General features: G+C 43.9%; 1 protein-coding gene across 1 annotated transcript in view; it reads left to right on the top strand.

Annotated features, from left to right (window-relative positions):
- Positions 1-24,720, top strand: part of TPR (translocated promoter region, nuclear basket protein) — a 145,770-nt gene that overhangs the window by 30,646 nt on the left and 90,404 nt on the right. The window contains exons 5-11 of the mRNA XM_073642977.1: positions 5,875-5,978; positions 8,243-8,407; positions 8,521-8,613; positions 8,796-8,876; positions 9,188-9,275; positions 9,399-9,539; positions 18,535-18,626. Coding sequence (XP_073499078.1) covers positions 5,875-5,978; positions 8,243-8,407; positions 8,521-8,613; positions 8,796-8,876; positions 9,188-9,275; positions 9,399-9,539; positions 18,535-18,626 — 764 coding nt within the window. The remainder of the gene's footprint in view (positions 1-5,874; positions 5,979-8,242; positions 8,408-8,520; positions 8,614-8,795; positions 8,877-9,187; positions 9,276-9,398; positions 9,540-18,534; positions 18,627-24,720) is intronic.

Genomic DNA, 24,720 nt, shown 5'->3' with positions numbered 1-24,720 from the left:
TTTCCTCCTTTTTGATGCTCTGCCAGGCCTTCACTGCGGTGGTTTTCAGTTGCTGTTTGTTTGTGGGCCTTTCTGTCTGAAGTTTAGTCTTTAACAAGTGAAATGCATGCTCAATTGGGTTGAGATCGGCTGACTGACTTGGCCATTTAAGAATATTCCACTTCTTTGCTTTAATAAACTCCTGGGTTGCTTTGGCTTTATGTTTTGGGTCATTGTCCATCTGTAGTATGAAACGACGACCAATCAGTTTGGCTGGATCTTAGCACACAGGCACTGAATACATCAGAATTCATTCGGCTGCTTCTGTCCTGTGTCACATCATCAATAAACACTAGTGACCCAGTACCACTGGCAGCCATGCATGCCCAAGCCATCACACTGCCTCCGCCGTGTTTTACAGATGATGTGGTATGCTTTGGATCATGAGCTGTACCACGCCTTCGCCATACTTTTCTCTTTCCATCATTCTGGTAGAGGTTGATCTTGGTTTCATCTGTCCAAAGAATGTTCTTCCAGAACTGTGCTGGCTTTTTTAGTTGTTTTTTAGCAAAGTCCAGTCTAGCCTTTTTATTCTTGATGCTTATGAGTGGCTTGCACCGTGCAGTGAACCCTCTGTATTTACTGTCATGCAGTCTTCTTTTTATGGTAGATTTGGATATTGATACGCCTACCTCCTGGAGAGTGTTGTTCACTTGGTTGGCTGTTGTGAAGGTGTTTCTCTTCACCATGGAGATTATTCTGCGATCATCCACCACTGTTGTCTTCCGTGGGTGCCCAGGTCTTTTTGCGTTGATGAGTTCACCAGTGCTTTCTTTCTTTCTCAGGATGTACCAAACTGTAGATTTTGCAACTCCTAATATTGTAGCAATTTCGCGGATGGGTTTTTTCTGTTTTTGCAGCTTAAGGATGGCTTGTTGCACCTGCATGGAGAGCTCCTTTTGACCGCATGTTTACTTCACAGCAAAACCTTCCAAATGCAAGCACCACACCTCAAATCCACTCCAGGCCTTTTATCTACTTAATTGAGAATGACATAACGAAGGGATTGCCCACACCTGTCCATGAAATAGCCTTGGAGTCAATTGTCCAACTACTTTTGGTCCCTTTAAAAACAGGGTGGCACATGTTAAGGAGCTGAAACTCCTAAACCCTTCATCCAATTTTAATGTGGATACCCTCAAATGAAAGCTGAAAGTCTGAACTTCAACTGCATCTGAATTGTTTTGTTTAAAATTCATTGTGGTAATGTCTAGAACCAAAATTAGAAAAATGTTGTCTCTGTCCAAATATATATGGACCTAACTGTATATCTTTTTTTTCTTTCATACATATGGATTATAAAACAAAACTATATCAAATCGGAAGTTATAAAAAAAAAAAAAAAGTAGAAAGTAAAGAATTTTTAATTAACATATATTAGAAAAGCGTTTAGATTATTAGATTTAATAGATATTTATGATTAAACTCCGCTTTGATTTTGGACCACCCCTTTAACACTAAAGTTGGCTGATACCAGACTAGTGGCATCAATGGGACCTTTACCTTTCAGCTGGTCATATAAGAGCCATGCGGTGCCCTGTTTGACAATCTGGCATAGGGCTAAAACAGCTCTGTGTCCACTTCATTCTCAAGTTCTTGGGATCCCCTCCATAAGGCACCAACAGATCAAAGTTCACTTTGGGGACACATGACCTAGGGTTATAGCTGCACCTGCTAGCAGGCAGACACAAAGTAATTAAAGAAGCACTCCTCCTCCTCCCATCAAAATAGTTCTCCTCTTAATATATTGCAGTCATCATATTATATAACATTGTGTACTTATAATTGCTCATTTTGCCTTTATACCCAGGTAATTCTTCTGTTTTCCATCAGGTCTATGACATCATGTGATTAAAAACTGACTAGAACAACAACCAGTTAAGGAGGGCACCATCTGGTGATTGGGATCCACCTGCTGCACGCAAAAAAAATGACATAGACTAACAAGCAGAGAAAGAACGTGCATATAAGCAGTGATCACCAAAATAATAGATGAAGAAAAGAGATATATATATTTTAAAGTACATTAATTAATTGTATTTAAATCTCATCAGACACAAGTAAAGGACATACCAACAAATTTAAAACACCATTAAAAAAGTGGAATGAACCACTATGTGACGAGCCAGCTACTCAAGAAACCTTTCCATGATATTAAAGAATAGAGTGCAAATAATGCACATAATCAAACAAACCACACAAGCTGTATAGAATATCTGTAGTGGTCAATATTTGCACAAGCCCTATATTGCACACACCCAAGACAAGAAGTGGTACATTACACACTATGTTTGCATGATCAAAATAAGCAGTGGTTTTCAATCAATTGGTAAATGCCTATTCCCCATATGCCCGGGTGCCAGGCCAATGATGTAATACACATTCAGTTAGAATAGTCAAAGTGCAAACAAAGATTATTCAATAAACAAACAATATACCAAAAATAAATATCTGCAAAAAATTAGTCACCATGACTATAAGGGCAGGAAAAGCAGCTCCCCGCACAGTATGGCGATCTAGACCCGCAACATGACCCTAAATGCATATACTTAATTTAAAACAGCATGTGCTCTGGAAGGTGAAGCTGGGACCTCAGTGCCCAACGCGTGTCGCCACGCAAAGTGGCTTCATCAGGGGCATGTATGATCCCATGCCATGTGTCAATATATATAAAGCCTAAGTAATCAGTAATTTACCCAGAAAACAGCTGTATCTCAGGAGACGCCGGAGCCCCGGACATCGCGGAACGGAAGTGTGTATGTCTGAACCGGAAGTGCTACCACCGGCACAGACATGTCAAATGCAGCCAGTATAGTATGCGTCCTGAGTTGCTAAGGAGACCCACGCGCACAGACCAAACGGTCCCCGTACATTAGCACATGCGCGGCTTCATAAGGAGCGTCCACAATGTAAGCCACAGAAAGAATGCTGGCCCGATCAGATGGGAGGTTCAAAAATAAGAACTTTCCACCTAGACCCAACAAGTTGAGCGTGGGTACAGTAAAAAAGTCCCAACTCAGAGTGAGGCTATGTCATGACAATAGCAGCATATCAAAAAATAATAATAATAAGACACATAGGAGTGTGTACAGTAGTCAAACCCCTATGTGTCCTCTGAAAAAACAACTTTTTCCTTTATAAGTAAAAATGTTTATAAATTAGATCAGGGTCACTCAAGGTCCAATCCTGTCCAGTTAATATTGATCATTCTGTTGCTAGATAAAGAAGAAAGTATACATGCTACCTTTAAGGAGATTTATAAATAACCCCATTAAAAGTACGACATTGTATGATAAACGCGACACCGCCATTGGAGCACTTGTGGCACTATCAAACCGCAATCCGCTACTAGGCTTCTCTATCTGTGGTGGTCAATAATTGTTATACTACATTGAATGCACACAGACTAGTCATTGATGACCTTGTTGGGTAATAGATAATATTTACCCACTAAAGCCTACTTCGGTGAAAAATTTGGGAATCTGTACTCCCACCTTATAAAGAGTGCATTAAAGGAAGAATCAATACTTATAACGGCGCCCATGTATGATATGAATTGAGTTGCATTATTTTGCTGTTTGATAGTGCCACAAGTGCTCCAATGGCGGTGTCGCGTTTATCATACAATGTCGTACTTTTAATGGGGTTATTTATAAATCTCCTTAAAGGTAGCATGTATACTTTCTTCTTTATCTAGCAACAGAATGATCAATATTAACTGGACAGGATTGGACCTTGAGTGACCCTGATCTAATTTATAAACATTTTTACTTATAAGGAAAAAGTTGTTTTTTCAGAGGACACATAGGGGTTTGACTACTGTACACACTCCTATGTGTCTTATTATTATTATTTTTTGATATGCTGCTATTGTCATGACATAGCCTCACTCTGACTGAGTTGGGACTTTTTTACTGTACCCACGCTCAACTTGTTGGGTCTAGGTGGAGAGTTCTTATTTGTGAACCTCCCATCTGATCGGGCCAGCATTCTTTCTGTGGCTTACATTGTGGACGCTCCTTATGAAGCCGCGCATGCGCTAATGTACGGGGACTGTTTGGTCTGTGCGCGTGGGTCTCCTTAGCAACTCAGGACGCATACTATACTGGCTGCATTTGACATATCTGTGCCGGTGGTAGCACTTCCGGTTCAGACATACACACTTCCGTTCCGCGATATCCGGGGCTCTGGCGTCTCCTGAGATACAGCTGTTTTCTGGGTAAATTACTGATTACTTAGGCTTTATATATATTGACACATGGTATGGGATCATACATGCCCCTGATGAAGCCACTTTGCGTGGCGACACGCGTTGGGCACTGAGGTCCCAGCTTCACCTTCCAGAGCACATGCTGTTTTAAATTAAGTATATGCATTTAGGGTCATGTTGCGGGTCTAGATCGCCATACTGTGCGGGGAGCTGCTTTTCCTGCCCTTATAGTCATGGTGACTAATTTTTTGCAGATATTTATTTTTGGTATATTGTTTGTTTATTGAATAATCCTTGTTTGCACTTTGACTATTCTAACTGAATGTGTATTACATCATTGGCCTGGCACCCGGGCATATGGGGAATAGGCATTTACCAATTGATTGAAAACCACTGCTTATTTTGATCATGCAAACATAGTGTGTAATGTACCACTTCTTGTCTTGGGTGTGTGCAATATAGGGCTTGTGCAAATATTGACCACTACAGATATTCTATACAGCTTGTGTGGTTTGTTTGATTATGTGCATTATTTGCACTCTATTCTTTAATATCATGGAAAGGTTTCTTGAGTAGCTGGCTCGTCACATAGTGGTTCATTCCACTTTTTTAATGGTGTTTTAAATTTGTTGGTATGTCCTTTACTTGTGTCAGATGATATTTAAATACAATTAATTAATGTACTTTAAAATATATATATCTCTTTTCTTCATCTATTATTTTGGTGATCACTGCTTATATGCACATTCTTTCTCTGCTTGTTAGTCTAAAACCTGACTAGATGAATCCTTCTAAGCTCTATGTAGAAACAGGAGGTCAGTTGTCCCTGTATAAGTCATAAGTCACTGCAAAAGTCCCTGACAGGGGAGCAGAGAGCAGCTGGGTCAGGGGTTGAAGAGGGGAATGATAAATGCAGGGACAAGAGATTTCCTGTTTCTACACAGACCTAAAGGAAAAGAGAAGAATTAGCTGGGTAGAAGGGGGAAAATGAGCAATTGTAAGTACACAGTGCTATATAATATGATGACTGCAATATATTAAGAATATTAAAACTTTGATCTAAACTTGAGTGAAGCAAACACTTTATAGAAGCACTCCCATCAGTGTCTGTAGGAGTCAGACATTGATGCTTTGCAGGCACATCATGCCAGCAATGGGGGTCAGCCGCTACAGAAATGGGCATGAAGGAAGCCTTGGAGAATCGGGTCTCTTGCATTTTGTCAGCAGGAGCAGTATTGTATACATTTCTGCATTGGAGGTGGCTCGCTCACAAGTCACATGTGCTCGTAAAAGTAGCTCCACATGAAGTTCTGGTTATAATCGTCCACGCTTCATTGGAACTCTGATGCCAATTACAAATTAAAGGGTCTCATCCGGGGTGTTGTATGACAGGTCTGACAGATCACTGCATGGTAGTGCCAGCATAACCCATGCTGATGTCAGTAGCACCTTGCATGTAGACCTTCTTAGTCAAAGCCTTTGTGCCATGACACCCTCTATAAATAGGACAGTCTGGTGCTCTGAGCTATTTGCCTGTTGCTTCTAGTAATGTATGTATTTGATAAATGATAACATAATCTCTCACCAGTCGCTTTATTTTTGCCTTTCTTCTTTATTTCCATCAGATGATATAAAACGTCTTAATGAAAAACTGAAAGATTCTAGTGCTGCAAAGCTAGAGCTTCAGTTAAAATTGGATGAGTTACAGTCCTCCGAGGTCTCCATCAAGGTAAATTAGACTGGTGTCTGTGTGTCCCTGTGTCTGTGGTCAAGCACAGCAAGATACTGTTAGCGCTCGTCTATTAGTAAGCACTGGTATTCCCCGCACAGTGTACAATATGCCAGGACATATACAGGTAGGCAACTGGGTGGTATCACTTCCTTTGCCAATGGCATTGCTGTCACTACTGATCTGTAAGTCAGCATATTGAATGCCATGTAACTGTCACCCGCACCCTATAGAAGCCATAAGTGTGTACAGTTGTAATGCCAAGCAGCCGCTTCCCTCATGTATCATAGACTTTCAAGTGGCCTTTGATGAGTACTTTCTGCCTGTGCTTTCTCCATCATGTAGCATTGGAACTTCTTTTGCATAACTTTGGAAATTGTATTTTCATCTGCGCTTTTGGACACATTCAGACGGCCCTACTACAACTCGAGCCAGTCATGTCTGAATTGCAGCAAACAAGCGCGGGCGCTGCATGTTGTCGGCATGCACAATCTGGACTGTCATTGACCAGATTGATGCATGCTGCGCTTTTTATTTTTTTCAGCAATGACCCTGTGAACTCACACACTGATTAAAAATATGCTCATCTGAACAAGAACTTCTATCAGTATTTTTGACCGTTTTTTTTATGTACATCTGATCCCATTTTTTTTATGATTGGTTTCCAATTGTCAATTTATTCATCTCTTTCCAAAACTAATGAAGGAAAAGCACAATGTACAGTTCATAGAAAATGGACTTTAGAATTATTCAGATTAATGCAAATACTTCCTGACACGGACATGTGATAGAAAAGATGGGTCCTTTTTGATTGGAAGCACTTTAGTGGTTTTCTAAGTTTTAACTTGGATTGCACTCAGTCATAAGATTTTTCTGTAGCGGTCATAAAATCTAACAAAAAATAAAAAAAATAGTTCTTGCAGAATTTTGTTTGTTCATGACTTTAACCCCTTTCCAACGCGGTACACAATAGTATGCACCACGTTGGCACCCCCTGTTCAACGCGAGCTCCGGCGCTGAGCCCGCGCTAAACTGGGCACATGTCAGCTGATCTATACAGCTGACATGTGCCCGCAACATCCGCATGTGGAACCTCTATCCACCTGCGGCTGTTAACTAGTTAAATGCTGCTGTCAATCTGACAGCTGCATTTAATAGCACCGCGCCGGAAGATCTTCACTTGCCCTGCCCATCGGTGACCCCGTCACATGATCGCGGGTCACCAATGGGTTGGCATGACAACCCGGGGTCTGCAGGAGACCTCTGTGGTTGTCATGTCTAGATTGCTATGAGTGCTGCCCAGTGGTCGGCACTCATAGCAAGTGAGCAAATCTGCTACATATGGGCAATCTGCTCATCGCCTGTATGTAGCAGAGCTGATCAAGCAAGTGCTGCTTCTAGTCTCCCATAAAGACTATTTAAGCATGCAAAAAGTAAAAAAAAAAAAAAAAGTTTTTAAAAATATTAAAATAAAAAAACTAAGTTTAAATTACTCCCCTTTCGCTCCATTCAAAATAAAACAATTAAAAAAAACAAAACACATATTTGGTATCGCTGCATTCAGAATCGCCCGATCTATCAATATAAAAAAATCCAATCGGTAAATGGCATAACGAAAAAAAATTTCTAAACGCCAAAGTTACTTTTTTTTGGTCGCCGCAACATTGCAATAACAGGCGATCAAAACATTGTATCTACCCAAAATGGTATCTATAAAAATGTCAGCTCAGTGCACAAAAAATAAGCCCTCACCCGGCCCTAGATCACGAAAAATGGAAACGCTACTCGTCTCGGAAAATGGCTTTTTTTTTTTCTTAGCAAACTTTGGATTTTTTTTCACCACTTAAATAAAAAAGATCCTATACATGTTTGGTATCTATGAACTTGTAATGACCTGGAGAATCATAATGGCAGGTCAGTTTTGGCATTCAGTGAACGCGGTGGAAAAACAAAAAGCGAATGTGGTATTGCACTTTTTTCGCAAGTTCACCGCACTTTTTTTCCCCATTTCCCAGTACACGATATGGTAAAATTAGTGATGTTGTTCAAAAGTACAACCGCAAAATATAAGCTCTCAAATGGCCATATTGACCCAAAAATAAAAAAGTTCTGGCTCTGGGAGCAAAAAAAAAAAAAAAAAAAAAAACAGCAAAAACTTAACCCCTTCATGACCAGAGCATTTTAACTTCAGTAGGACAAGCTGGCTCTAAGAACCTTAATTCTTTGCCTAATTTCGCTTCCATTTTACCCCCTCTCCTCACAAGTATCGGGAGAAGCGCTTGGAACAAGAAAAGGAGCTTCTGCAAACCCAAAACAACTGGCTGAACAATGAACTGCGATCGAAAACTGATGAACTTTTATCTATTCAAAGACAGAAAGGCAGTGAAATCTTAGAACTTAAAGGAACTCTGGGGAATAAAAAAGATGAGGTAACTCCATTGTATTGCTTAGAATATACCTTGCTTTACCTCTACTACAGATAATCGACATTCCTTACCTAATATTAGGAAGCGCCTTTAACTTTTTTTTTAATCTTTTTAAGGTTATTCAACTAGAAGAACAGGTTAAAAATCTGAAAACAAGCAATGGAAATCTCCAAAAACAAGCTGAAGATCTAATGAATAAACTAAAAGAGGCAAGTAGAATTTCTTATAAACTCCACAGTAAAGTTGTGTGACAACCCTGCCCTGATTCCTGGTAATGTATTGAGTGTCAGCTGTAATTGTATTTCTTTTGGTTTGTTAAATAGTTTGAGAAGCACAAACATTACAGAAAACCAGGTTGAGTTTCTTTCAATTATATTAATTGCTTTTACAGGCAAAGGACCAGCAAGCCAGTGTGGAAGAAAAGTTTCATAATGAACTCAAAGCAAATATTAAACTCTGTAACCTCTACAAGGTAAGGCTACATGTCAGACAGAATGATCACAACCTAAAATGGTGCTTACACATAATCATGGTGCTGTGTGTCACAGCCAACTTTTCTTGACATGAGTTGACAAGTACAGGGACACAACTATGTATGACACGATTGCCTATTCATTCCATGGGGCAGGGAAAATGAGTGGCTGTCCAGGTAATAGCAATTGGTCTCTCGAATTTTGAGAAGTTGCGATTTCTAATGCTTTTACTTGTCTTATGTTTTCAATGCGACTGCGTTCATCAAAGATTCATGAAAGAAATTCCCCTTTTTGCTGCATGTTTTTCCAGAGTGCTGCAGACGATTCTGAGGGAAAGAGCGTAGAATTGTCACGGGCGGTGGAGGAGCTTCATAAACTCCTGAAAGAAGCCGGTGATCGTAAGTTGGAGATTGTGCATTCATCCCTCTTTATACAGATAGTATTGCTTCTCTGATTTCCTATTAACACCATATGTAATCTTTATTGTTTCACTTGAATTTTTTTTTTTTTTTTTTTTTAAGATAACTCCTCTCTTCAGGATCAGCTAGGAGAAATGGAAGCCGGGAAATGTAAAGTCGAAAAAGACCTTGGTGAAAGAATCAGTAAACTAGAGCGAGAACTTGAAAATGCAAATGATTTGCTTTCCTCCACCAAGCGGAAAGGTAGTCGGAGTTTCTTTATAAGTATTAAAGTATAAAAAATGTCTCTTTCACAAGTACCCAAGGGATAGGGGTAGATTGGTAACCAAAGAAGAAGCTGCAGATAGATGTGCCGATCCTGTGTGCAAATCTGTGCATAAAAACTAGGCCCAATATAAAAGGATCTATCGTGCTACTTGCAAATGGCATGGAAACTGCTGAAAATAGAGGACAAGCATGCAAATAAAAAACATGTAGTGATCAATAAAAAGTATCAATATATTAAAACACACTGATAATTATCAGCTTGAATCACCGCACAACAATCCCATTGTGGGTATCAAATCATCAGAATAGCGCGTTACAATAATAATGTGAAGCAAGTGAGTATTACTGTCCGCTGACTCATTGTCAGCAGTATCTATGCCATACTCAGCGCTTCTTTAATGTGATGACCATTAGTTCCCTCCACTCCGCAAGTATTTCTCATCCACCGTCGGCTCTCCACAGAGGGGCACTTACTTCATTTAGGAAACCCAGAGCCAGTGTCTGCTCTGGACCAGCTGTGCAATAACTATAAATTACAAATTATCATTCTCAACTGGATTCTTCACTATTGACTATTGGAGCACAATAAGGACTCTGGACTACATACACACTATTATTGTGAAGTGCTATTCTGATGATTTGATACCCATAATGGGATTGTTGTGCGGTGATTCGTGCTGATAATTATTAGTGTTTTAATATATTGATACTTTTTTTTGTTCACTACATGTTTTTTATTTGCATGCTTGTCTCCTATTTTCTGCAGTTACCAGACCATTTGTAAGTAGTGCCATAAATCCTTTTATATTTGATCTACTTCTAAAGTATCATTGCAGTCTGTAAGGGATTTTCAAAGCATTTTGTAACATTTCATCTCTTTAAAGGGGTATTTCAGGAAGATAAACATTTTTGTACTGTTCCTGCCCTCATACACTACAAAGATGAGATGCCCAGTGCAGTTATATGATCTTTTTAACCCTTGTAATTTCAAGTGACATGATCTGCTCTTTCACTGCTCCCCCATCCCGTCTGGATCATTACATCATACAGTAAGTGCTGCTCCCCCCTGTAAGGAAAAATATGTAGTGAAAAAGTGGTACCCAATATTTGAATATAATTAGCAAAAGATAAAATAATGTCTCTTTATTGTAACCTTATTTTAAAACAGGTTAATACTGGACAATACTGGACACAAAGCATGTAAAAGACACACAGTGTACTGATTGAAGAGATGATCACAAATGTTAGGTCAGCCTGATGGAGACTTGACCTGACTAACCCAATTGGTATAATGAGGTGGAACCCTTAACAATATAAGGCCCTCCAGGCAAATTGTGTCTCACCAATGGTCATAAAGTCCCATACAATGTGAAATCATGTGAAACATACACTACTACAAATTAAAGAAGACAGTACACATAGACCGACGCACTAAATGCGTGATAATACCAGATAATTATTAGAGTATGATAATAGATAGTGGTTAGGCAATGTCATATACCACTCGGACCATACAGATCTACCATCTCTAATTGTACCAAAAAATAAACCAGTGCACATTGAAGGCTACCTGGTCATATAGTCACAGCAGTATATCTGAGTCAGTGGGTACAGATACCTCTCATAAACTGCTGTACATCCACATAATAACTAGATTTGCGGAAAAAGACTCTCATAGCTCAATAGAAAGAAACCACTACTTAGCTTTCCAGTATTATTAGCAGTGCTCCAATATTAAAGGCGGGCTCCCGACGCGTTTCTCCAGGGGAGTGCATAGCCCAATGTTCTGCGCCATCACAGAGATGCATATGCTGAGAAGAGATTGTCCCTGTGTCTTTTATAGACACCGCACGCTGACCGCCGGCATGCGGCATGCTTCCGGGTTGTCATGTCAGCTGGGTGACGCCCGTCCTGCCGGATGCATACTCACATCCGGCTCTTGCAGCACTCCGTGGAACGCATTGTACTGCGCATGCGCGGGCATGGATCCCGCTGTCATCTCGTGCACCCGCTCGGGTCAGAGGCAGCTGTACCTCCAAGCAATCCGCCATGGAGACAGCTCCAACCCCAAACATAGACCGCATTAGAAGAACCGCCTTATAAGACAGTACTAATGCCAATATAGATGATCATGCCTGTCCACATGGGCCTGTCATAATGATCATAAACCACAGAGAAGAGGTCAGTTCCTGGACATGATAAATAGACATCCAACATACCTGACCAAAAGGGCGCGAAAAAAAACATATAGAGGCCAGGGAGTGCGATCTCATCAGATACAGAAGATAGAGCTACAGACATATTGACGTACTTAAAATGTGACTAAAAAGGTGGGAATGGACATGGTGAGGGACAAGTGGGAATGGGACAAAGGGAGGAACTATTGCTGGTTCTACGGACTAAGCCCTCTCTAAGCTGGTCCCTACCTAACGTGGAGGTTGGCACCCTAGGGGGACTGCGCAAATGGCGCCCCCACTCAACGGCATCTATCCCTCACTGACTGGGTCCCTTTGCTGACCTTATTATAGAAAAGAAGTGAAGGAAAGTTGTTCATTAAGGCCATGAGGCTGAATAGTTCTCAACCAAAAGATCCATTTACATTCCTTCTGTAGGATCTTTCGATCCCAATCCCCACCTCTCGCTGGAGGCCTGATTCTCTCAATGCGTACAAATCGCATGCAGTCTGGGTTGCCACTGTGAACATTGTTAACATGATTGGCAACTGGAGTCTCCCTTTTATTGATGATGTCTCTTATGTGTTCCCTAATCCTCCTCTTGAACTCACGTCTAGTCTTTCCCACATATTCGACACCACAGTCACACGTGGCCTTATAGATCACCCCAGTAGTGCGGCAGTTGATGAACTGTCGGATGGTATAGTTTTTTTCCCGTCACACTACTGCTGAAGCCCTTGGCCTGTGCCACCGTTTCGCAAGCACTGTAGTGACCACACTTGAAGCACCCCTTAACTTGGGTGCCCAACCAAGATGGATGTAAATTGTCTTTAAAATGGCTGTGGACCAATGTATCCTTTAGGGACCTCCCCCTGCGATAGGTGACCTGTGGGAGGACCCCAACTGCATCTTTGATGTCTGCATCCATTAATAACACTGGCCAGTGGCGCTTAAGAATCTCCCTAACCCCGCTGGCTCCATTGGAGTGGGTAGTAATGAAACGGGTTGTTGTTGACCTTAGGAATGAGTAGATCCCTGTGTTATTTTTTGATTGAATTCTTATAGGCCTCAGTTAGGGTTTTCTGAGGGTACCCCCTCTCGATAAACCGTTCACGTAAATCATCAGCTTGTACTTTAAATGTGCCGATGTCAGAACAGTTTCTGCGAATCCTTAGGTATTGCCCCTTAGGGATACCTTTTTTCAGTGGGCCTGGGTGTCCACTCTCCCACCTCAGTAAGGAATTAGTGGCCGTGGGTTTCCGGTAGTTGCTCGTGGTCAATTCACCATTTTCCCCTTTACGGATGCAAACATCATGAAATGGTAGAACAGCATTGTTACATTCATGTGTGAAACGTAAGCCGATGTTGTTAGTGTTAAACTGTTTGACAAAATCACTAAAAAGGGCCTCAGGTCCCTTCCACACAACGATGATGTCATCAATATAACGTAACCAAATGATCACCCTATCACATAGGGGAACCGGAGGCTCGCTAAAGACCATTGTTTCCTCCCACCAGCCCAGGAGCAAATTTGCATGCGAAGGGGCGCAGGGACACCCCATCGCTGTGCCCCTGAGCTGGTGGAAGTACTTATTGTCAAATAGAAAAAAATTGTTCTTCTGACAAAACTCCAATGATTGTAAAATAAACCTGTTATGTCTGGTGAACTGACAACCTCTTGTACTCAGTGGTCCACAGCCCGAAGACCCATGTCATGTGGAATTGATGTGTACAGTGCCTCTACATCTATGCTGCCTAGAATCATATCAGGCTCTAGACAAATACCATCCAATTTGCCCAATAGATCTGTAGTGTCACGGACATGCGAGCTCAAGGACCCTACAAACGGTTTTAATATCTGGTCCAAATAAATCCCCATGTTCTGTGTTAAACTGTTAGTGCCTGCAACGATAGGTCTGCCCTTAAGAGGGTCCAGTCCCTTGTGCACCTTAGGGAGACAATAAAAGTGGCCATGGTGGGGTGTGTGGGGCAGAGGAAGTCTCTCTCCTTCCTGTCAATTACACCATTATGCACACTCTCCGCAACGAGACGCTAAAGTTCCTTCAAAAGATCAACCGTGGGATTTCCAGCCACAACCTCATAACTGGTACGATCTCTAAGCAGGGTCATGCAAGTCTCTTTATATCACGAGGAATCCATGATGACGATATTTCCGCCCTTGTCAGATGGTTTAATCATAATGGTACGATCATTCTCAAGATTACAGAGACACTGCATCTCCTGTTTAGTGAGATTGTGTTTACCCATAAGCTTAGACTTGGATAATTCCAAAATGTCCCTCGTGACCAAGTTAAGGAAAACTTCTATGGACCCAGGGTCTCCGGATTGCGGAGGCATGTTTTTGCTCTTATTCTTAAGTGATGTAAATGGGCCATCCCGGTTATTATTAGGATCGGTGACTCCTAAATGAAAAAGGAAATGTACATCCTCAAGAAGGTTCTCCCCAATACCAAGTTCCATACATGATCTTTTATCTTCCCTACTGAAATGTTTCTTCCACCTTAGCTTACGAATAAAAAGGTGGAGGTCCTTTATGGTCTCAAAGCAATTAACCCTTTTACAGCCTGTGCCATATTAGTACGCACAGGCTGTAATCCCCCGGTTCAGTGAGGGCTCCGGCGCTGAGCCCGCACTTAACCAGGCACATGTCAGCTGATTATTACAGCTGACATGTACCCGCAACAGCCGCTGGTGGAATCGCGATCCACCCGCAGCTGTTAACATTTAAAATGCCGCTGTCAATCACTGACAGCGGCATATAACAGCGCCGCGCCAGAAGCGCGGCACTTACCCCGCCCATCGGTGACCCCGTCACGTGATCGCGGGTCATCGATGGGTGGTCATGACAACCCTGGGTCTGCAGCAGACTCCAGTGGTTGTCATGAGCTGGTCGCTATGCGCGCCACCTAGTGGTCGGCGCTCATAGCACAGGCCCATTTCTGCTACATAGAGGTGATCTGCTGATCATCTGTATGTAGCAGAGGCGAGCTTACAGTTGCTGCTTCTAGTCTCCTATGAAGACTATAGAAGCAAGCAAAAAGTGAAAAAAAAGTTTTTAAAAATATAAAAAAAATTAAATATAAAAAAAAAATTAAAAAAATATAAAAGTTTAAATCACCCCATTCAAAATAAAAGAATAAAAAAAAAAAAAAAACTACATACCCATATTTGGTATCGGTGCGTTCAGAATCGCCCGATCTATCAATATAAAAAAAGAATTAATCCGATCGGTAAACGGCGTAACGAGAAAAAAAATTCTAAACGCCAGAATTGCTTTTTTTGGTTTCCGCAACATTGCAATAACGGGCGATCAAAACATCGGATCTACCCCAAAATGTTATCAATAAAAACTTTAGCTCGGTGCGCAAAAAATAAGCCCTCACCCGCCCCAGATCCCGAAAAATGGAGACGCTACAGGTCTTAGAAAATGGTGCTATTTTTTTTTTTTTTTTTACCAAACTTTTTGGAATTTTTTTTCACCACTTAAATAAAAAAGAACCTATACATGTTTGGTATGTACGAACTCGTAATGACCTGGAGAATAATAATGGCAGGTCAGTTTTAGCATTCAGTGAATGTGGTAAAAAAAAAAACACATCAGTGGTATTGCACTTTTTTTTGCAATTTCACCGCAGTTGGAATTTTTTGCCCGTTTTCCCGTACACGATATGGTAAAACTAGTAATGGCGTTGAAAAGTTCAACTCGTCCCGCAAAAAATAAGCCCTCACACGGCCATATTGACCAAAAAATAAAAAACGCTATGGCTCTGGGAACAAGGGGAGCAAAAAACGAAAATGCAAAAATGGAAAAACCCAGGGTTGCGAAGGGGTTAAAATAAGTGGTGGGGACAAAGGACAATCCCTTGCTCAGAACACACATCTCCTGATTATTAAGTGGTCTCGAAGATAAGTTAATAATGCGTGATTCTCGTGAGGAGGAAGTGCTCACTGTAGGGATAGACTGGTGAGTGACAGGTGGAGCAGGAGTCACTGATTTTCCTACTGACTCAGACGAACTGTGGTTCAGATACCTCCGTTCAAATTTAGACGATTTCTCAATGGGTAATTGTACTCTAAAAAAAACATCTCTTTGGGGGGATCTTCTCCCACCCCCTCTATTCCCCCGATGAGCACTCCTTCCTTTGCCTCTACCTCTCTGATATCTTGGCCTAGTCTCGGTATCTGAGATCTCGGTTTCTGATGAGGAGATCTGATTCAGGTAATCTTTGACCATGGCCAATTGAGATAGTGTGCTTTATTCTCTCGAAATTCTTGTAGGTCTCTATTGAACAGTTTGTGTTTACTTTATTTAAGATGATATTTACATTTTTCCAAGTTGTTTTGAAGACCGGTTTCTTTAACAGAAAACTCAGGTTCAGAGGCAAACTTTTTGGTAATTTCAATATGTTCCTTCAGAGACTCATTCAGATTATTTAAGGTGACCCTTTCCTCCTCTAAGAGGAGTTTCATAAGTCTCAGGGAGCTATCCGTTGCTTCTTTCTCCCACTTTGCTACCATAACAGGGTTTTTATATCTGTATCCTGGTGAGAGAGCAATTCTAAGATGACGTGGGACAATTCCTTATCTAATATAATGGTCTAAGCTTTGCACCTCCCACCACAACGTGATTTGATCCCTATAAACCTTGGTGAGCTCCTTAAAGGCAGTGCCAAAGGACAAGGTATTTTTGTTTTTGTACAAAAGTTCGGTCAGTGAAGACCTTCCTGGTCTCTGTGATCCAAGTGTTAGTGTGACTGTGGTGTCGAATATGTGGGAAAGACTAGACGTGAGTTCAGGAGGAGGATTAGGGAACACATACGAGACATCATCGATAAAAGGGAGACTCCAGTTGCCAATCATGTTAACAATGTTCACAGTGGCAACCCAGACTGCATGCTATTTGTAGGCATTGATAGAATCGGGCCTCCAGCCAGAGGTGGGAATTGGGATCGAAAGATCCTACAGAAGGAATGTAAATGGATCTTTTGGTTGAGAACTATTCAGCCTCACGGCCTTAATGAACAACTTTCCTTCACTTCTTTTCTATAATAGGGTCATCATAGGGACCCAGTCAGTGAGGGTTAGACGCCATTGAGTGGGGGCGCCATTTGCCCAGTCCCCCTAGGGTGCCAACCTCCACGTTAGGTAGGGATCAGCTTAGAGAGGGCTTAGTCCGTAGAACCAGCAATAGTTCTTCCCTTTGTCCCTTTCCCACTCGTCTCTCACCATGTCCATTCCCAACTTTTTAGTCACATTTTAAGTACGTCAATATGTCTGTAGCTCTATCTTCTGTATCTGATGAGATCGCACTCCCTGGCCTCTATATGTTTTTTTTCGCGCCCTTTTGGTCAGGTATGTTGGATGTCTATTTATCATGTCCAGGAACTGACCTCTTCTCTGTGGTTTATGATCATTATGACAGGCCCTTGTGGGCGGGCATGATCATCTATATTGGCATTAGTACTGTCTTATAAGGCGGTTCTTCTAATGCGGTCTATGTTTGGGGTTGGAGCTGTCTCCATGGCGGATTGCTTGGAGGTACAGCTGCCTCTGACCCGAGCGGGTGCATGAGATTACTGCGGGATCCGTGCCCGCGCATGCGCAGTACAATGCGTTCCACGGTGCGCTGCAAGAGCCGGATGTGAGTATGCATCCGGCAGGACGTGCGTCACCCAGCTGACACACGACAACCTGGAAGCATGCCGGCGGTCAGCGTGCGGTGTCTATAAAAGACACAGGGACAATCTCTTCTCAGCATATGCATCTCTGTGATGGCGCAGAACATTGGGCTATGCACTCCCCTGGAGAAACGCGTCGGGAGCCCGCCTTTAATATTGGAGCACTGCTAATAATACTGGAAAGCTAAGTAGTGGTTTCTTTCTATTGAGCTATGAGAGTCTTTTTCCGCAAATCTAGTTATTATGTGGATGTACAGCAGTTTATGAGAGGTATCTGTACCCACTGACTCAGATATACTGCTGTGACTATATGACCAGGTAGCCTTCAATGTGCACTGGTTTATTTTTTGGTACAATTAGAGATGGTAGATCTGTATGGTCCGAGTGGTATATGACATTGCCTAACCACTATCTATTATCATACTCTAATAATTATCTGGTATTATCACGCATTTAGTGCGTCGGTCTATGTGTACTGTCTTCTTTAATTTGTAGTAGTGTATGTTTCACATGATTTCACATTGTATGGGACTTTATGACCATTGGTGAGACACAATTTGCCTGGAGGGCCTTATATTGTTAAGGGTTCCACCTCATTATACCAATTGGGTTAGTCAGGTCAAGTCTCCATCAGGCTGACCTAACATTTGTGATCATCTCTTCAATCAGTACACTGTGTGTCTTTTACATGCTTTGTGTCCAGTATTGTCCAGTATTAACCTGTTTTAAAATAAGGTTATAATAATAAAGAGACATTATTTTATCTTTTGCGGATTATATCCCCCCCTGTAAGGAACAGGCAGCCTGAGGAGAGGGGGCATGGCCTGCTCCCTGCAAGTAGCCCTGTGAAGGAGATGGCTTCATCAGGGGGCTGCTACAAGGGGAGCAGTGAAAGAGCAGATCCTGTCACATGGAATTACAAGAGTTAAAAATGTATAACTGTACTGGGCATCTCATCTTTTTATTGTTAGGGCAGAAACCGTGCACTATTTTTTTTTTTTTTTTTTTTATCTCTCTGGAGTACCCCTTTAAATAATTAGTCTAGAAATGAGCTGAGAATCCTACATCCCAGTTCAGTTGATGACTTCTTACTTTTAGGTGTTCTGTTGAGTGAAGAAGAATTAACTGCAATGTCCCCAACAGCTGCAGCTGTGGCAAAAGTTGTGAAACCAGGAATGAAATTAACAGAGGTAACGTTCTCTTACCTTATTTTCAATGTGTGCATACTGTATAGTGTGGTAAATGACATTGTCCCCCATTTGCTCTTTATTTCTATCTGTTTGATTCTACTTGTAATATACAGTATGTAGCAGACAGTGCCATGGAGTTAGGAAATACATTTTTTAATCAATGACATTGGCAACACAGACCCATGGGGTATACTCCTTGCCACTAGGTGAAAGTGTTGGCCCCGCCTGGTGGGACATACCCTCTCCTCGGACAACAGACAACTGTTTTTAAACTTGTATCCAAAGGAGGCAAAAATAACTAGTTTTCAGGTCTGCTGTGTTTTTTTCAGTTTCCTTTTTCCTATGTTTTTTTTCCTCCCTGGTGGTGAGGATGTCCCCCCACCTTAGGTTAGTATGCCACAGAGAATACGCCATGGACTTCACTGTAGTGTATCTCCCTGCAGGCACTGTTTTATTGCCATTCACAGCTCCGCCATGTATTGGTGTACCCATTCTCCGTGCAAGGCCATTGAATGGGTGACCCTGCTGGTATAATTGATGTTGGATAGCTTTGTTTAATCCCTCAGTACCGCCTCCATAAGTCTCATGGACTCTTCTGAGGGTTCTCCTTCTCTATTCCGTGTGGACTATCCTTCCCTCATCTCCCACTCTTATTTTCTTTTGCATCCTTTTTTGCTGTGCCTCCTACTCCCTTTTGTGTCATATCAGGAGTAGTCTTTTTGGTATTTATCCCATCCCCCTGGGTTCCTGACTTTCAACCTCAACAGGGAACTGTTTCTCTTTTGCTTCATTGGGGGACACAGGAAGACCATGGGTGTATGTTGCTGACACGAAGAGAAAAAAAGCTCCTCCTCAGAGGATTACTCCTGCTTTCTCTCACCAAGCTACTCAGTTTTAGCTTGGTCTCAGTAGGAGGCAGACACAGGTCTGAGTTCCAGACTTATTTCTACCTTCTTTTCCATCATTTGTCTTTTTTCCTTCCTTCTATTTTAGTTTGGGAAACGGAGCGGAAATGCCTGTTACCCCACATAGAGACCGAGAGCACAGTGCTGAAAAGGTCACACTGTATCCTCTGGCTTGCTCTGCAGGACCCTAACAGTCACGTTCAGGTGACTAGGTGGATGGTCCTTTCTACTGTTTCCTGCGCGTGCATGTAGTGAATACTGATCTCTGGTCACATCGAAGATGTTTCAAGGGACCCCGGAAGACAGTCTTCAAATTTTCTGTGAAGACTGGCGTCATAATCTTCCTTCTTCAGGACAAATAGGGTACTCGCACTCATCGTGCATGGCATAGCACAGACCCCATCTCTATCACGGTCTCCAATCATGCAGTGGGGGCTCACTGGCTGTGTTTACCCACTCTGGCCCACCGCGGCATGCTAATTTCGGCTGCGGGCCTCCTCACTAATTTAGCCCTCTGTTTCTAAACTGCCTAATCTGTCCTGGCAAGCCTCTCCTTTTTATCCAGTCAGCCAGGTATAGGTTTTTCTCACACGCTTTATTCTCATCCCGTCCTCCAGAGCATCCATTTATTTCTTGTGCATGCTCCCTAGCTCTGCCAGCTAGTGCCCGGTATGGTACCATCTCCTCTCCCATCACACCACAGAGGGAAGAGCTTCCTCCTGAGTACACCCTCTTTCCTCACTTCATGACAACTTGCCATCATCTTCTGACATCTTAAGGATCAGGTAGGCTCGCCTATATCCTCCAGGAACTGACACTCTCCCTTTGATGGCTTCTCTCTCCTTCTGGTTGGGCAGGCGGTGGCTCATAACTTTACTGCTTCGATCTGTCTCCTACTATACCATGCCTAACCTTAGAGAAGATCGCACATGCCAACCTGCTCAGCTCCCCCTAGTCATGCACTTTGCATGTGCCTCTTGCAAGTGCAAATTTTCCTGGGCCATCCTACTGTTACCTGCCTCAATTGCAGCCGCCACATGCCTCACAGGAGCCCCCCACTACCTGTGATGAGAGTGCATCCTCTGTCCCTGAATGGGACGTAGCTCTGTCGCAGATGTAACCAATTATTGGGAACAAAATATGTGCAATAGGGTTTTCTCTGGTTACATTTTTTAAAACAAAGGTTATGCTAACCCGGTTAATGTGTGATCACACTACTGTTACCAGGATATCCCAGACCTTGATTTCTTTCATAAAGCTTTTGCTTAACCCTTATACTGCCCCTAGTAGATTGACCACTTCCCAAGGTTAATCAGACCCAACAGTTCTTCTGCACCAATATGACATATCACATTGAAGATCCAAGCAAATTCAAGCAATTTCCTCTTGTAGGTCTCCTTCCCCTTCTGTTTCTTTCAGGATGGACTTCCTTACTTGCTCTTCCTCTCCTGAAAACCATACTGTACAGGAGTCTGACCTCTGCTCCGACTCGGATCTTGACTTCGGCCAGGCTTCTAAATTAAGGGATATGGTCGACAGTCTGGTTCACGCTGTGAACCAGTCCTTGAACGTTAAGGAAAATGGACCCCTCTCCCCCTGAACAGACTGTCCTTTTAAGAGAGGGACAAGCAAGTGGCCAGACACTTTTCAAACCCTCAAAGAATTTGAGTCCTGTCAAAAATGGAAGCTCCCGGGCAGAGGTTTCCAGAGACTGTGGAGCATGGAGATTCCATAACCTTTATCATCCAGATCCTGTGTATCTTTGTTATCCACCAACACTAAACTTCTGCTCTCCGACTGAGCATCTCTCTAAAGACCCTACAGACAGATACATAACGTCCCTAACCAAGTGAGCTTTCAAACCTACTGGCTCGGCCCTGTGTCCAGTCGTCTTCGCTATGTGGGTTCCCTAAACGGTCTCCGCCTGGACCAAGCATCTATGACCGCGTATAGTCTCAGGCGCCTCATTCCCCAAAATGAGCGAGAAAGGGGAAGGTGTAATTGGGCACTCCCACCTCGGAATCCTCAGGGTGGGCGGCCCTGTCCTTTTTCGGGATGTGTGGCTCTCCACAGTTGACGACGCCTGGGTCAGATAGGATGTCTCTTCTGGATGCAAGATAGAATTTTCCTCACAACCTTTTTTTTTTTTATTCCCAGACAACTTCATCCCTTTGACAATTAGGCGCTCTTTTTCCTACTCCTCTACAAGAGCTCTTCAGACGCTTTTTTTCATATCTTTTTGGTATACAAGAAAAATGGGGTCATCCAGCCTATCATGGACCTACAACTACTAAACAATAGTGTCCGATTACACCACTTCATGGATGGAGTCTCCACTCAGATATAGCATCCATGGAACCTGTGGAATTTCTGTACTCAGTGCCCATTCTGAATGCCCATCTCCACATCCCCATCTTTCCATGTCGCCAAAGGTTCCTCTGCTTTTGCAGTCAGTCTCATTTTTAAGTGTGGCTCTCCCCTTTGGGCTTGCAATAGCACCCAGCTTACTCTGTCGCCTCATTGGATGACACAGGACCATGGGTGTTATGCTGCTGTCCACTAGGAGGCGACACTATGCATAATCTGAAAAAGATTAACCGTGGCTCCTCCTCTGCAGTATACACCCCTGGACGGCATCAGCCTTCTCCAGTTTTTGCTTAGTGTCGCATAGGAGGCACACCTAAAACTTTTACTCCGTTTTCACCGACGAGATTACAGATGAAGAAAAGTGGGTCTACTGCGAGACTCCCGGCATGGCTCCTTCCTCAGCCCCTTATATGGGGTGCACGGTTGAAATTGAGATGACTATTCCCCATGTCGCTCCTTCCCCAGCCCCTCGGGTGCTGGTTCGAAGTCGAGACCCCCCTCCTTCCCAATTCCTTTTGGTTTCTGGGTTGAGGTCGAGGCGAGGATAAAGCCCCCTGATGGTGACAACAGCACCTCCCTAACCCCCCCCCCCGGGGGGGTATTAGGTTGAAACGCCTGCGATAGGGCCTGTACATTCAGCAGCTCCCAGCAGCCAGCACACTACGGCTGAATCCAGGGACCCCAGCCTTGCTGCGGGCTCCTGTCGGGGCTGGGGGGAGTGCAGGCAGAACACAACAGGGGCACAGGCCTCCCTGCTCCCTGTTTCTGCGGCAGCACCAGCTCTACGGTGCCTCAGGGGGACTCTTCACAGGGCCCCCCTTCCGCTTATACCCCACCGCTATCCTGCCTTTAAATCCGGGGGGGGTCTGGTTCAGATCCGGCCCCCTCCCGGACTTCCGCGCCGGCCTGCAGTCCCTTTGGGCATCAGGCATCTAATTTAGGCCGCCGCCGCCGCCTCTTCTCCCCGGCCCGCCCCCAGGATGACAAATATGACACTCTACAGTGTCATAGAGGGGGCGGATTGAGACTGAAAGGGTGCGATTTCACACAGTTCTGCCGCCCTTTTCAGGTCTCCGCCCCCCTTCTTTCTTAACTTTACTCCAGCGGCCTTTATCTGCTGCAGGATAAGTGAAGACCAGCCAGTCTCCAGGGGGCACAGGACTGTGGATCTTCGGCGCTGGACCTAGGGACACACTGGTGGGATAAGATCACAGCTGGAGTTCTTCCTCGGCTGTGAGTCCAGGCTCCTCTGCATAGCCATCCCTGTAGGGCCCTCTGCATAGCCACCCCAGTGCACTATGCCGCGCTCAAGGTCCAAGAGAACCAGGCAGGACTGCTATTATGCTTTCTGTACAGCCTGCAGCAATACTCTCCCAAGTGGCAGCACGTACCCGCACTGCCAGAACTGCATCCAGACTACTGTGCCAGAGCCCCTAGAATCCCCTGCCAATGCTTCGGTGTCACAATCTATGACGCAGTCTATAGATAACCTAACCTCCACATTGTTTCAGGCTCTGCAGAGTCATGCCTTGGCTATGAATGCTACCCAGCAAAGGGAAGGCTCGACTCAGGGACATGACGACCCAGGCACATCCACGTCTAGGTCAGGACGCAAGCGGACCCACAGGTCACGTTCATCTGCGTCATCCCATGGCACACGGTCTAGGGAGAGACACCGTAGTTCCAGGTCATCTAGACCGTCCCCTACCTGGGACAGACAATGCAGTTCTCCGCAGCGATCCCTGACCAGAGAAGGCCTCCACCCTGGTTCACCCAGCAGGAGACGCCTTAGCGATACACAGGATTCGGAAGGCATCTGTGATTCCGACTCAGACAAGGAAACTGAAGAGTCTTTGATCCCAATCCCCCCTAGCAGTACAGAGCTAGTTGAGGACGTAATCTCGTCCATCCATAGGGTGCTGGACATTTCTGATCCGCCCCCGGAGACACCACAACACAAGATTTCCTTTGAAGGAGTTCTGAAGCCGCCTAAGGTCTTCTTTGACCACCCAGAGTTTAAGTCGATCCTTAAAAGCAGTTCTCACAGCCTGAGAAGATGTTTACCAATCGCAAATATCTGGAGGCGCGGTACCCCTTCCCACAGGAGACCACCAAGGAATGGACAGATCCACCCGAAGTAGATCCCCCAGTCTCTAGGCTAGCAGCACAGTCACTCCTTTCACTGCCAGATAGCTCAACCCTCAGGGACACAGCAGACCGGCAGGTAGAACGCATGGCTCGTTCAATTTTCGGGCTTCAGGGGCCTCCCTGGCTCCCGCGTTCGCTTCAGTTTGGGCTGCCAAGGCCATCCCGGCTTGGGCCCAAAATTTACAAGCTGACCTCCAAGTATCTGCTCCTGAGCTGTTGGACCAAGCGGCCAAAATAGCAGTTGTAGCAGATTACATGCGGCTCTGGATTCTGCAAGGGCTGCAGCGGGGATAGCATCAAACGCCATCACGATTCGGCGTATCCTCTGGCTGCGGGAATGGAAAGCAGACGCAGCCTCAAAGAAGTCCCTCACGCACCTCCCGTACCTCAGTGGTCGACTTTTTGGTGAACAGTTGGACACGATGATACCCAACGCCACCGGGGGTAAGAGTACCTCTCTCCCCCAACTGAAACCCAAACGCACTTACAAGAAGCGTAACCAAACTCGATTCCGATCCTTTCGGAACTCTTCGGGCTGGTCCGTCTCGCGGCCAGCACAAAATACCAACCGCTCCCTACGCAGGGACAACTCGCGGTCGACTCAAAAGTCGGACAAGACCTGGCAGTCAAAAGCAAGCTAGTCAAGGTTCAAAGGAGCAAAAATCTCAGACTTC

This window comes from Phyllobates terribilis, unplaced genomic scaffold (genome assembly GCF_046119375.1).
Source record: "Phyllobates terribilis strain yellow unplaced genomic scaffold, ASM4611937v1 Scaffold_8__6_contigs__length_399053987, whole genome shotgun sequence".
Classification (NCBI taxonomy): Eukaryota; Metazoa; Chordata; class Amphibia; order Anura; family Dendrobatidae; genus Phyllobates; species Phyllobates terribilis.
The sequence above is the reverse complement of the archived record's forward strand: the minus strand, read 5'-3'. Positions and strand labels throughout refer to the sequence as shown.